Here is a 12,208-nt window from a genome sequence, read left to right as displayed (position 1 = left end):
GTCAAAACGATGGGATGATCCACACAACCCTACTTTGAAAGAAAAGGTCAAACTGCTGAGTAACAACAGATAGAGCCTCAAATTCTTATTATAGAGCCAGATATGCCTCGCAGGTATAAGTAAAAGCCTGTTTAGAAGTAAATATAAAACATCCCTTTCAGGGGCCAGGAGTTGGGCCTAGTGGTAGAGTGCTTGCCTCTCATGCAGCGAAGACCCCGGTTTGATTCCCTGGTACCACATCTATAGAAAAAAGCGGCAAGTGGTACTGAGGCTCAAGTGGTAGAGCTCTAGCCTTGAGAAAGCCCAAGGACAGTGCTCAGACCCTGAGCTCAAGCCCAGGACTGGCAAAAAAAAAAAAAACCAACCCATTTTGCCAGGCGCCTGTGATCCTAACTAGCTACTCAGGAGGCTGAGATCTGAGAATCACGGTTCAAAGCCATCTTAGGCATGAAAGTCTGTGAGACTCTTACCTCCAATTTACCACTAGAAAACCAGAAATAGCACTGTGGCTCAAGTGGCAGTGACAGCCCTGAGCTGAAGAGCTCAGGGACAACATCCAACCCTAGTGTTCAAACCCTTCCACCGACCAAACAAACAAAAAAATCCATCTCATGTGTACTGGACTTCATTTTGGAAAATATCAAAGTCGGATGGGCTTAAGGCTATTTAGACAGGCCTTATCCAAACTTACTAAATTGTGGTAGCTTTATCTTGGAGATAGCTCCAGCGTGTGGATTAGTGGAAAAAAAAAAAAAAACAAATCAACAAACAAGACTCTTCCCAGTCCCCCTATTTCAATGACAGCTCACTCTCCACATAGCCCTAGAGATCCTTTGGCAATACAGGTCACAGCATTGCTCTGCTCAGTACCTCAAGTGCAACACTTCTTATTTCATGTTACAGAGCACAAAGCTACAAGGTCTACCTCGCTGACATCTTCCAGCCAGTACCTTTCCCGGATAGCTCCCCTTCACCCTGGCCTACCACGGAGATTAGATGACTCCTAATCGCTTTCTCCAAGAGCCCCGCCCTACCCATCTCATTGAAACGAGCAAGCAAAACAAACCCGCAGTTCCTCCTTCTGATTACAAGTATCTTTGCATTAGCCACGGAAAAGTTTTCTGCAAGCATCACAGATGCATTCCGAGCGACCGAAACGACACCGGAGGGTTCAGGAGACCTCCGCCCGGCGCCGGACCCAGGCCAGGGCCCGCCCGAGCTCCGCGAGAGGCAGCTAGGCCGACGCCCACCGCGCCCTCACCTGCGAGGAGACACCCAGGTGCTGGAAGCTGTAGTCGAGCAGCAGCTCCTGCAGCTCCAGGTTGACGGGCACGTTGCGGTCGAAGGGCGAGCGCAGCATCCAGCGCAGCGGCTCCAGGCTCCCCAGCGCGTGGCCCACCTGCGGGCCCGCCCCGCCCCGCGCCGCGCCCCGCCCGCGGGCGCACACCGCGCGGAACTGCAGGCGCGGCTCCGGGCCCGGGTCTCCCCCCGGGCACGCCCAGCCAGCGCGGGCCTGGAAAGACCCGTTGTCCAGCACCAGCGGCAGCGGCCCGGGAGCCACCGGCTCAGCCTCAGGCACGGGATCCGGCGCGGCGCGGGCGTCGCGGAACGGGAACACGTTCGCCGCCATCTTGGCGCGGCCGGCTCCGCCCCTCACGCCGAACGCTCGGCTCCTGTTCCGCGGCGTGACGTTGAGCGGCTAGATCCTTGAAGTGTCTCACACCCTTCAGCAGCCCGGGCAGCCGTCGCACCTCCCCTCACTTGCCTCTGGCGGCCTCGTCAGCACTCGAGACCTCTCAGCCCCATAAATCCTAGCTCGTCCCCGCCCCCCCAACAAAGTAGGCTTAACCACGCTCCTTCGCTCTCATTGGACTGCTGGCCAGGAAGCCCCGCCTCCCGTGCGGAGCGCCGTTAGGCCACGCCCTTCGTGGCTTCCAACCGGCCACCGCCTCTTTTGATAGCCACGCCCACTTCCGGGAACGAACCTCACGGCCCCGCCCCCCAGGCATTTCCCTCTGGGCTGTCCAGAAGATAAGAATCCAAATGCTGGGGTGGTGATGATGTTTGCCGTTGTTCTAGTGGTGTTCCCTGGCCTGGCCGAGGCAATCTCTTTGTGAAATTCATCAAGCTGTCCACTTAGTATTTGTGCACCTTCAGTATGTATAGTCTCAAAATTTAAAAATATGTGCATTTAACTCCCGACACACTGCGTTTTCTCACCAAAGCTTCAAATGTAGCTGCCATCCTGGGTTCTTGCTTAGTCTACATCACCTTGAGATTCTCCTGCTGCATTTTTCCTATCTTATCTAAACTCTCTCTTGGCTTACTCTTCTTTTTCAGTAGCTTTTCCAGTAGCTTCCAGAACACAAGGTTAAATTTTGAGAACTTTAAACGCCTTTGGTCTAGCCCAGAACTTGATTGAAATTCTGGCTAAATTCTGCTTTTAAATTCTACATTCTAAAGTAAATTTGCTTTAGAATCGAAAGTACTTCCTTTTCCCCCTATGTTTTGTTCCTTTCATTTTCTGGGGAAGTTGAACTAAGGATCTCACACTCTGTTAGCCTTCTCTGTTCCAAGCTGGTGCTCTAGCACTTGACTCTACTTCCAGCTCTGGCTTTTGCTTGTTAATTGGAGATAAGAGTCTCAGGATTTGTCTGAAGAGACTATCTTTGAACTTGAACTACAATTGTAATCCTCAGATCTCTGCCTACAGCATAGATAGGATTACAAGAGTGAGCCACCAGAACTCAGCTCTATTCACTGTGTGTGAGGGGAGGGAGGTGTGAGGGGATTGCTGTGCCAGAGATTTTGTGGCACTCTACACTTGAGCCACAGCTGACTTCTGGCTGTTTTGATAGAGACAGAAGACTTAAGGATGCTGGGTGTTAGTGATTCACACCTATAATCCTAGCTACTCAGGAGGCTGAAATCTAAGGATCCCAGTTTGAAATCAGCCAGGGCAGGAAAGTCCATGAGATTCTTATCTATAATTAACCACTTAAAAAAATAGAAGTAGAGCTATGGCTCAAAGTCGTAGGGTGTGCTAGCCTTGAGTACAAAGTCTCAGAGACAGCACTTAGGCCCAGTGTTCAAGCCCCAGGACAGATTTAAAAAAAAGTCTCAGCAAGTTTCCTGCCTGAGTTGCAGCAATAACATTCCAGGGCTGGAAATGCTGGGTAGTTGACCCACCCAAAAGCAGCTCTCTACTTACATCTGGTAGAATTAGGAGGACAAAGCCCTAGGCACCCAGGAGGGCCAGATAGGATCACTGAACAGTCAGTGCCATCTCTCTCCAGGTCTGGAAGACACCAGTAATCATGGGGGCTAGGAAACTGAGATCTCTTTGGACTCTCCTAGAATCTGAACACAGAAGTATAGTAACAAAAGGGAATTAGGCGACATGCGCAGTGGAAATCACACATGTCCTGTTTAAGGAGTCAGAGCTGCTGAGGGCACTGACATTCATAGGAGGAGTTACCCTTCCCCTTCTACTCTCAGAACTGGAATGATGCAAGGTCACCTGCATCTCAAGTGCATGACCACAGAGCATGCTCACAATATACACACATCCCCAGCTCACACATTTTTTTTTACATTCTCATTTTCTTCTCTCTTTCTCATCCTCCTTTTTCTCTCCCCCTCCCTTTGTCCCCCTCCTTCTCCTGCAGAGAGATGTGAACCCCTTACTTGGGCACTCACTGATTCTTTCTCAAATCACCTGTGCCTCTGTGGTAGCTTCTCTCACAGTGAGGGAGACCCTGTACAGCCTCATCACCCTACATTCCCAGCTCCTTATGTCCCAGAACCTATCCTGAAGGCAGGGTAGAGTCTGCCTCTGGGATCTGGATCCACTGGACCTTTTAGGTAATCCAGAAATGAGCATTTTTGGACAGTCTGCACAAATGGGTAAACTAGAACTCACATGGCTGTTGATCTAGTAATGGTGTGATCTCTTTTTGCCAGGTGGTATAAACCTCCTCTTGGACTTGTGGCCTGGTGACCCTGGATGAGAGTTGCCTGAAAGATCTGCTTGATATGGGGGTGGCGGTGGGGAGAGATACACACCTACTCCTTTATAGTTTTCCTCACCATCTGCAGATGTGAATTTCTGCTTGTCTTGGGTTAATTGCCTGGCTCCCACCTGCTGGACAGAAAAATCTCCAGGAGGACAGGCTGTTTGGGTTTTTTTTTTTGGCACCCAACATTGCTCTACCCCTCACGAGCTGTCAATAAAATGGCAGTATCCTGGCACCCACCTGTAACCCCAACAGGCAAGAGGCTGAGGTAAATCTCCAGTTCTGCTTCAGTCGGAACTACTTAGAAAAATGTCCCTGTTTTTAAAAAAAATTGTTGAACTTGGAGAGAGGGTTGGTTGAGGATTGAAGGAAAGTGGGAGAAAAACGTGAGGAGGGTAACAATGGTTGACAAGAAATGTCAAACATTATGTATGTAACTGTAACCTCTCTGTACATCACCTTGACAAAATTTAAAAAGTTGAATAAATTTGTAGAGCTTTTGTCCCATCCTGAGCTACTTAGGAAGGCATTATTAAAAAAGAAGTTGAGTTGGCCAGAGTGGCTCAGCCTGTAGTCCTACCTACTCAGGAGGCTGAGATCTGAGGATCACAGTTCAAAGCCAGCCCGGGCACTGAAGACCTTGAGAGCCTTATCTCCAATTAACCACCAGAGAACCAGACGTGGCACCGTGGCTCAAGGAGTGGGGCAATAGCCTTGAGCTGAAGAGCTCAGGCACAACTCCCAGGCCCTTAGTTCGCCCTAGGAGGAGGAAGAGGAGGAAGAAGAAGAAGAAAAAGGAGAAGGAGAAGGAGAAGAAGAAAGAGGCTGGGAGTTTGGCCCAGTGGTAGTAGAGTGCTTGCCTAGCATGCATTCAATTCCTTGGTACCACATACATTGAAAAAGCTGTCCAAGGACAGTGCCCAGACCCTGAATTCAAGCCCTAGGACTGGGGGGAAAAAAGTTGAATAAATCTATAGGAGTTTTTTTCCATACATGCACAGATCCCCATTTTTAAAGCATTGGAATGTAAGAGACTCAGATCAAATTTTGTCCAGCTGGTTTTGTTTCTGTTATTTCTGTCCTATGCTAGTAGTGCTACTTGAACCAGGGGCTTCCTTCCTCTGATTCTGATTTGGCTGAAGGCTGGTCTTTTATCATTTGAGCCAACCTCCACTTCTGGTTCTTAGGTTAGAGTCTCACAGACTTTCTGCCTGGACTGGCTTCCAGCTGTGATCCTTGGGTGCCCAGCACCTTGAGTAGTTAGGATTACTGGCAGGAGCCCCCACTCAGCTGCTACCTTATACCAACTCTTCCCACTCCATCCCACTCCCCTCTCCCCTCACTTGCAGAGCCTCCTCCAGAACGTGAACTAACCCCAACGCTCTCCCCAGACCCTTTAACCCCAGCAGCTCCTTCCTTCATCCTCTCCAGCTTCACCCAGTCTTCAAGGGGTGGGGTCCCCAACCAGTCAGTCATCCAAACGCGGCCGGTGTGAATGGGCAGAACTGACAGGAGGCCGTGCGAGTCTTTGTTTCTTCTTTATTTTGCGGATATATATATATGTATATATAATTATGCACCGCACTCTAGAGATAGATTTTTTTTTCTGATATACATTTCATCTTATTCACCACGAGCACACCACACGCACAGTAGAACAGTTCCACAATCTGATAAACTGCACAAGATGAGTTTGGATTCCTGAACACACCGGGGAGGCAAACCGGGGGGGGGGCCCTCGCCTGTCCCCCCCCCTTCCCAGCTTTGCCCAAGGAAAATCCGCCCACCCGACATGGAAATTTCCCGGTCAGTCTTGACCCCCTCCGCCGGCTACAAGGTGGTTGAAATGTGTCTGGGGATGGGAAGCACGCTTGGCTTGGAAATGACTGGAAGCGGTAGATTCCGAGCACGAGGTGGCTGAGAAATGTCCCCGCCCCACCCCCACTTCCCAAGGTCAAGTCGCCACGCCTGCGAACTGCGCCCCTCCTCCCTCCCGTCCTACCCGCCCCTCCTCCACGACTGCAGCCCCTCCAGGAGGAGCCGAAAACACCACCCGCAAACGCACCCCGCCTCCTCCCCCCTCAAAAACATTTTTTTTAGGGTGTTATGGGAAAGAGAGAACAACAAACGCAGACGCGATGGGTCGTGGATCCCCTCCCACCCCCCTCAGACCCCCCAGGAAATCAGGAACTGGGAACCCGAGATGTTTAAAGCTTGGCTTCCCAAGCGCGGCGGCGCGGGCGCGCAGGGCCGTGGCTGGGGGAGGGGGGGAGGGAGGGGAGGGGAGGGGTGGGCTCAGTCCAGGCGGGTTCCGGAGCCCTAGTCCTCCGCGTTGGTTCGGTAGGCCTCGATCAGGCCCTCGAGGGAATGCACGAAGCCGGACACGCTGCAGATGCCACCGATGACGAAGATGGCGACGTCGAAGAAGACTTGGTGCCACAACAGCTTGCGCCAGAGCAGCCGCAGGTGGAAGAGGCTGGGCAGCAGGAAGCAGAGGCCGGCGCCCGTCAGGCTGCCGGTGAGGCCCATGAGCAGCGCGAAGTGCGGCACGTAGATGGCCATGAGCAGCGTGAAGACCACCAGGGCGCAGCGCAGCGTCAGCCCCCACGACTTGAGGCGCCCGTCGCCGCCGTAGCAGGCCGGGAAGAAGGCGCGGTTGCCTTCCTGGAAGAGCGACTTCTCCAGCACCTCGACGGCGGCGAAGAAGGGCAGCGGGTAGGACAACAGCGCTTTGGCGACCAGAAAGATGTTGACCACGGCGCGGATGGAGCCGGGCAGGTTATCCGTAATGACCTCCTTGGTCTCGTCGGCCCAGGTGAGATAGGCGACTAGCGCGAAGAGGCCCTTGAGCACGCAGGCGGCGATGTGCGTCCAGTTCATCATGCAGTGGAACTCGCTGGGCTGCTGCATGTTCCCCTCCAGGGAAGGCAGGAAGATCTGCGAGGTGTAGCTGAACACGATGATGCCGATGGAGATGGGGAACTTCTTGACGTCGATGTAGAACTTGACCTTCTCCCAGGCCCAGTCGCGCGCCCGCGACAGGCAGTAGGCGATGACCAGGATGTTGATGACGAAGTGAGCCAGGGTGCACAGCAGACTGAACTTGGACACGGCCTTGAGGTTCTTCAGGAAGGCGCAGGGCAGCAGCACCGCCGTGGCGATGATGGACCAGGACTTCTGCGACACGGGCAACCCCGGGAAGCTGTTGTACATGAGGTTGCCGCTCACCACCACGTACAGGATGCAGGTCATCACCAGCTCGATGATCTGCGCCACGTTGACCACGCGGCCGCCCAGCGTGGGGAAGCGCGGCGCGCAGCACGCGTTGGCGATGGCCACGTACGAGTCCCGCACGCGCACCACCTCGCCGTCCTCGTTCTCCTCGTACAGGCACGCGATGAGGATCTTGCCCGTGTAGCAGCACACCACGGCGGCGAAGATGATGAGAAACAACCCCAGGTAGCCGCCGTGAAGGATGGCGTAGGGTAGGCCCAGCACGAACATGCCCTGGGGAGCAGAGAAGCAACCGGATGCGTGGCGCGACCGCGGACAAGGGCTCGGGGAAGAGGAGGGTCCTGGGGGAGGGGGTGCGGCCTGCAGCGATCGCTAGGGGGCGCGGAGAAGAGCCAAAATGGTTCCTCAATCCCCAGGCCGCAGAGATTCAGGGTGGGTGGGTTGGAATGGGGTGTGTGTGTGAAAGAGGACTGAGTGTGGAGTCTACGTGGAAAGTGTGCAAGGGTGGAATCGAGAAGGAAAAGTGGGAATTAGAGGGGGCGTGCTGAAGGGAGGGACAATATAAGATACTTGGTTGGTGGGGGGGGGGTTCTTGAGCCTAGAATCAGGAGCGAGGTCAGAAAAGACAGATCGCCGGGCCGGGACCTACGAGGAAGAGTGGGCGCAGCTGCGTCTATGGTGGGTGGAATGGGATGGGCGCTGAGGAGGGAAGCGCGGGCGCCTAAAGGGCCAAACAAGAGGCGGCCGTGGGAGGAAAAAGAGGGAGGCAGACGGGGGAGAGAGGCGGAAGGTGGGGGGAGGAGCCACGGGGATGCCGCTGAGGGGGAGGGAGGGGGATGTGGCAGTGCTCTGAAGAAGCCGGGAGGCCGGGGCTTCAGAGATTGGGGGGGGGGTAGAAAGTAGGATGGGGAACACCCTTCGTCCTAGATCGCGGCTGGGGCGCACCGCGCGAGGGCAGGAGTGGTAGAGACGGGCCGGGTGGAAGGACCATCGCCGCGGGGAAACCCACCCCGGCGGGAGTCTAGTTACCCGAAGCTGAGGTGTTGGGCCGGCCAGAATACGGGATGAGGGTTTAGGAGTTAGAGGGGTGGAAGGAAAGCCAACGAAACCCCGAGTCCTGGAGGCCCGAACGCCTCCAGCCTACGGCCCTATCTTCTCCCTTGGTCTACAGAACTGGGTCTTGAAAACGACTGCGGGAAGGCATGGCAACAACGAAGAGGAGGCCCCCACCCCACCCCAATCTCGCCCCCTAGACTGTCAAGGCCCACTCGCCCTGTCTGGGGCAGGAGGTGCCCTGGAGCTATACCACCAGGAGCCCCACTCGCAAAGTCAGTGGACTGGAGCAACCCCAACGCGCCTTCAGCTGCCAGAAAAACTGCATTCTGCGCCTCAACGAACCTGGGTTCCCAGGATGCCCGCGGGGCACAGCCCGAGAACACGAAGGAGCGGGGCCTGAGGTCTTTTCCGCCCCGGAACCTCAGACCTGTCACCCCTGGCCAGTTCCCCGAGTCGTTTTGAACGACTCCCAACCCCTTGGCGGGGAGTCCCGCGCCTTGATGGGAAGCTGGGGCTGGTTCTGGGGGCTGGGAGTAAGGGGGAAGCGGTGGCTAGACCGATGGCTGTTCTCAGCCTCGGGAGGGGGCTATGCTGGGGTCACGTGGAGGCGCAGACGTCTGCGGTGCAGCCGGGATTTCGTATCAGAAGGGTGTGTGTGTGTGCACACGCGCGCGTGGCTGCAGAGCTGGAGTCCCAGGGAGCCTAGGCGTGCCTGTGTTCTCGTGGCTGCCAGTCTTCAGTGGGAGACATACACCTGGGAGAGCCCCTTCGACCTGTCTGTCTGGGGTGCCTGCGTGGAGGCCTGCGCGGGCACGGTACGTGCTTGCGTCCTGGAGGGGTGGGAGGTGGGTGGAGGTGGGTGCAATGTGTGCAGGTGTATTGATGAGTAATCCTGTGATTTGTGCGTGTTTGTGCGTGGCGAAGGAGGAGGGGGGCAGGTGTCGCTGCCTTTGTAGGTGTGCAAGCTGTGTGCATGTGTGTCGTGGGAGGAGCTCCCAACTCCGCGTCTCCACACCCCAGGCGCGCGCGTCCAGGCCTCTCCCCCCTAACCCCCCCGCAAAAAAAAGAAAAGAAAACGCAGCCGTGAATCCATTCGGAAATCCAAGGCACGGTTCTTCCCGCCAACCCTGATTTTCATTCTCCCTCCTCTCCCCCTCCCACAACCCTCCCCTCCCCAGGGGAAGGTTACTGCGCCTCTGGACGAGGGTCACCCACCCCAACCCCAGCCGCGCTGTCCCGAAGCTTGGGGAGGAGGGCCGAGGGACACCACCGGAGGGGGGGGCATCGAGTCGATATCTCCGTGGGCTTTGTGCGGGGGCAGAGCCTGACGGGGGGGGAGCTGGGGTGAGGAAGGCGGCAGGCAGAGGTAGGAATCCCGCGCTCACCTGGATGGCGTTGGTCACGTTCCAGCCCGCCTCCCACGCCGTGATCTTGGGCTTGTCGTGGCCCCCAAACTCGCCCCCAGCCCCCAGGGCCTGGTCCTTGGATCCCGAGGGTGGCAGCGGACCGCCGTCGCCGCGTTGGTAATGGATGTCTCCCTCGACGGGCGGCTCGGGCCCCTGGTCCCCGCCGGGTTCGCCCTCGGCTTTCAAGATGTCCATCTGTAGGCCCTGTCGGTGCTCGAAGTCGAGGTCGTCGCAGTGCGCGAAGCCCACCGCCTCCTCGTCCGTGGCCGCCTGAAAACCCATCCTGGCAAACATGCCGCTCACCTTGGCCTGGGATTTGTTAGACACGGACGTCGCCACATTGGACAGCTTGCTGCGGAGTAAGGTGGCCATGGCGGCGGCGGGGCCCGCGGAAAGGACAGAAGGGACCGGGGACGCGGCGGGCGCGGGTCAAGACCACGAGACGGCTGGGGCGGGGGGTGGTCCCAGGCTGCTATCTCCGTTCGCTATACCTGCGGCGCCTCGGGGCGCCCTGGCTCATGACCCTGTCCGGACGTCTGTCGTTGGACCGGGCAGATTAGCGGCGGGACCGGCCGAGCGCTGGCGGCGGCGGCTGCGGCGGCGGTGGCGGCTAGTGCACTGCAGAGCTGCCGCGGGGCTCGGGGCTGGGCTGCGGAGGGCGGCGGCGGCGGCGGCGTCAGAGCCGCTACGCGGGGCTGGCGCGGCGCCCCCACCCGTGCGCAGCCCCGGGCGCTCCCGCCCCTCGAAGTCAGGCGGCGGGGGATGGGGGGGGGGGGACGGAGAAGGGAAAACTCTCAGAGCCAGGGGTCGTGAGGAAGGGGAGAATGGGCGAGAAGGGGGGCTCGGAGGAATTCCGAAGGGGGAGACGGGCGAGAGAAGGGCGCCCTTGGGCTGGCGGCTGGAGGGGAACGGGGTGGGGGGGAGGCCAGTGCTGCATTTCTGGAGGAGGGGCTAAGCTGCGATCTAGCCCTTCCCACTTCGCCGCTGCAGGGAAGGAGGGGTTCGGGGTGGGCCGATTCACACGGTTCCCGCCCACGGCCAACCCTCCAATGTCCGGGAACCTTGGAGGGGGGCCCCCGAGTTTGTAGCTTTAGGACAGATCCGGGCTCCCAGAAAGCCATCGGGACACGCGATTGCTCGCTCCGGGGGAAGCGGGGCCGTCTAGGCGCGGGTTTGTCTCCCTGGCGCTCCTTCCAGGTTCCTAAACCTGGCCACAAATCCACCTTGGAATCCATTGATCACACTCAAGGATGGGTGGATGGATGTCCAAGCCCTGGGCTGGATCACCTGGACTGCCTTGGTGCGTCTGGGGACGCTGCGATGGAGGCCATTCTTGGGGCTCACCACCAATCGCGCTGCACAAATTCGGAGAATGGAGGCTAAATGTTGACTTAAAAAATTTTTTTATTGTTCTTTTCGTTCGGGAGAGACCTGGAAAGAAGCAGTACCGTGAGGATGCGCCCCGACAGGGGTTTGTGAAAGCCCTTTCCGAGAGAGACGCAGCCGGTGTGCGCGCGCGCGGAGGAAAGACGGGTTTGGAGCGCACGGCAGTCGCTAGCGCGCTCAGCCTGGCCCAGCCTGACCCGGAGCCTGGGGCTTTCTGTGGAGTGTGGTGCGCGTGTGTGCTCCCCACGAATTAGAAGCAGATTCAGAGACAAAGACAAATATTACATCAGACAAGGTTTGTGGGATCGACTGGTGCGAACTCCGAGGGTGAGATTCCGTCACCGTGTATAGAGCTTCATCTGCATTGGAGCTAGTGTGCTCACAGAGCTAGTGTGCTGGTGTGTGTGTGTGTGTGTGTGTGTGTGTGTGTGTGTGTGTGTGTGTGTGTGTGTCTCGAACGCAGGTGTTTGTCCCCCTCCCCAGCCATGAGTCCCTTTCAGTTGTCTCCACGCAGGTCTCCTGTTCCGTGTGTGTCCCTCCCTGCCTAGGTCCCCAGCTGGACCTAGTAAACCACAGCTTTCAACGTGGCAGCCCCAGACTAGCGAGAGAAGCAGAGCTGTGCTTGAGGTAGGGAGGAGAAGCAGAAGGTAAAGGTAAAGGACATCACCAGGTCTCCTCTCTAGAGGCCCCTTTCCGAGGGAACCCCAGTCTCTTCCTTCCCTGAAGTATTTCTGGATTAGTTCACATCAGCGCACAAGTAGGGCGGCCCGAGGGCCTTGACCAACCAATTGGAGCTGCTAGGACAAGACAGACTCCTCCATCACAAGCACCTCTAGACAAGAGATCTCCATTGCACGGGGCAGAAATGCTCCTCCTAAATCCCCAGTAGGAGCTGGGAAAAAGCTCCCATTTCCCAAATGCAGAAACCCTCCCCTAGCCCAAGAATCCTCTTTCAACTTCAGGCAAACACAAACAAACAAACAAACAAACAAAAATCCTCAACTAAATAAAACAAGACCTCTCTATAGAGCCTTTCCCCAAAGACACTCATTTTAATTCATGGTTGGATTCATTCCTGCTAGACAGTGATCTGGTCTCCCAAACAGGCTT

At 56.6% G+C, this 12,208-nt stretch overlaps 2 protein-coding genes across 2 annotated transcripts in view; both read right to left on the bottom strand.

Moving 5' to 3' along the window:
* The window catches only part of Actr5 (actin related protein 5), a 13,731-nt gene extending 11,913 nt beyond the window's left edge, over nucleotides 1-1,818 (bottom strand). The window contains exons 1-2 of the mRNA XM_090352353.1: nucleotides 1,262-1,818; nucleotides 1-29 (exon numbers count right to left, since the gene is read on the bottom strand). The exon at nucleotides 1-29 is cut by the window's left edge and continues 201 nt beyond it. Of these exons, the coding sequence (XP_090208479.1) occupies nucleotides 1-29; nucleotides 1,262-1,630 (398 nt within the window). The 5' untranslated portion in view covers nucleotides 1,631-1,818. The remainder of the gene's footprint in view (nucleotides 30-1,261) is intronic.
* A 4,256-nt stretch (nucleotides 1,819-6,074) lies between these two features.
* On the bottom strand, nucleotides 6,075-10,597 carry Slc32a1 (solute carrier family 32 member 1). Its single transcript, XM_090352853.1, has 2 exons — nucleotides 9,692-10,597; nucleotides 6,075-7,523 (listed from the first exon to the last, which is right to left on the bottom strand). Exons 1-2 carry the CDS (start codon nucleotides 10,082-10,084, stop codon nucleotides 6,336-6,338), a joined length of 1,581 nt encoding a protein of 526 aa, XP_090208979.1. The 5' UTR covers nucleotides 10,085-10,597; the 3' UTR covers nucleotides 6,075-6,335.
* Nucleotides 10,598-12,208: the final 1,611 nt, after the last annotated feature.

The sequence above is a fragment of the Megascapheus bottae genome, chromosome 18 (genome assembly GCF_031878675.1).
Source record: "Megascapheus bottae isolate mThoBot1 chromosome 18, mThoBot2.hap1, whole genome shotgun sequence".
NCBI lineage: Eukaryota > Metazoa > Chordata > Mammalia > Rodentia > Geomyidae > Megascapheus > Megascapheus bottae.
Note: the sequence above shows the minus strand (reverse complement) of the source record. Positions and strands in the feature narration are given on the sequence as shown.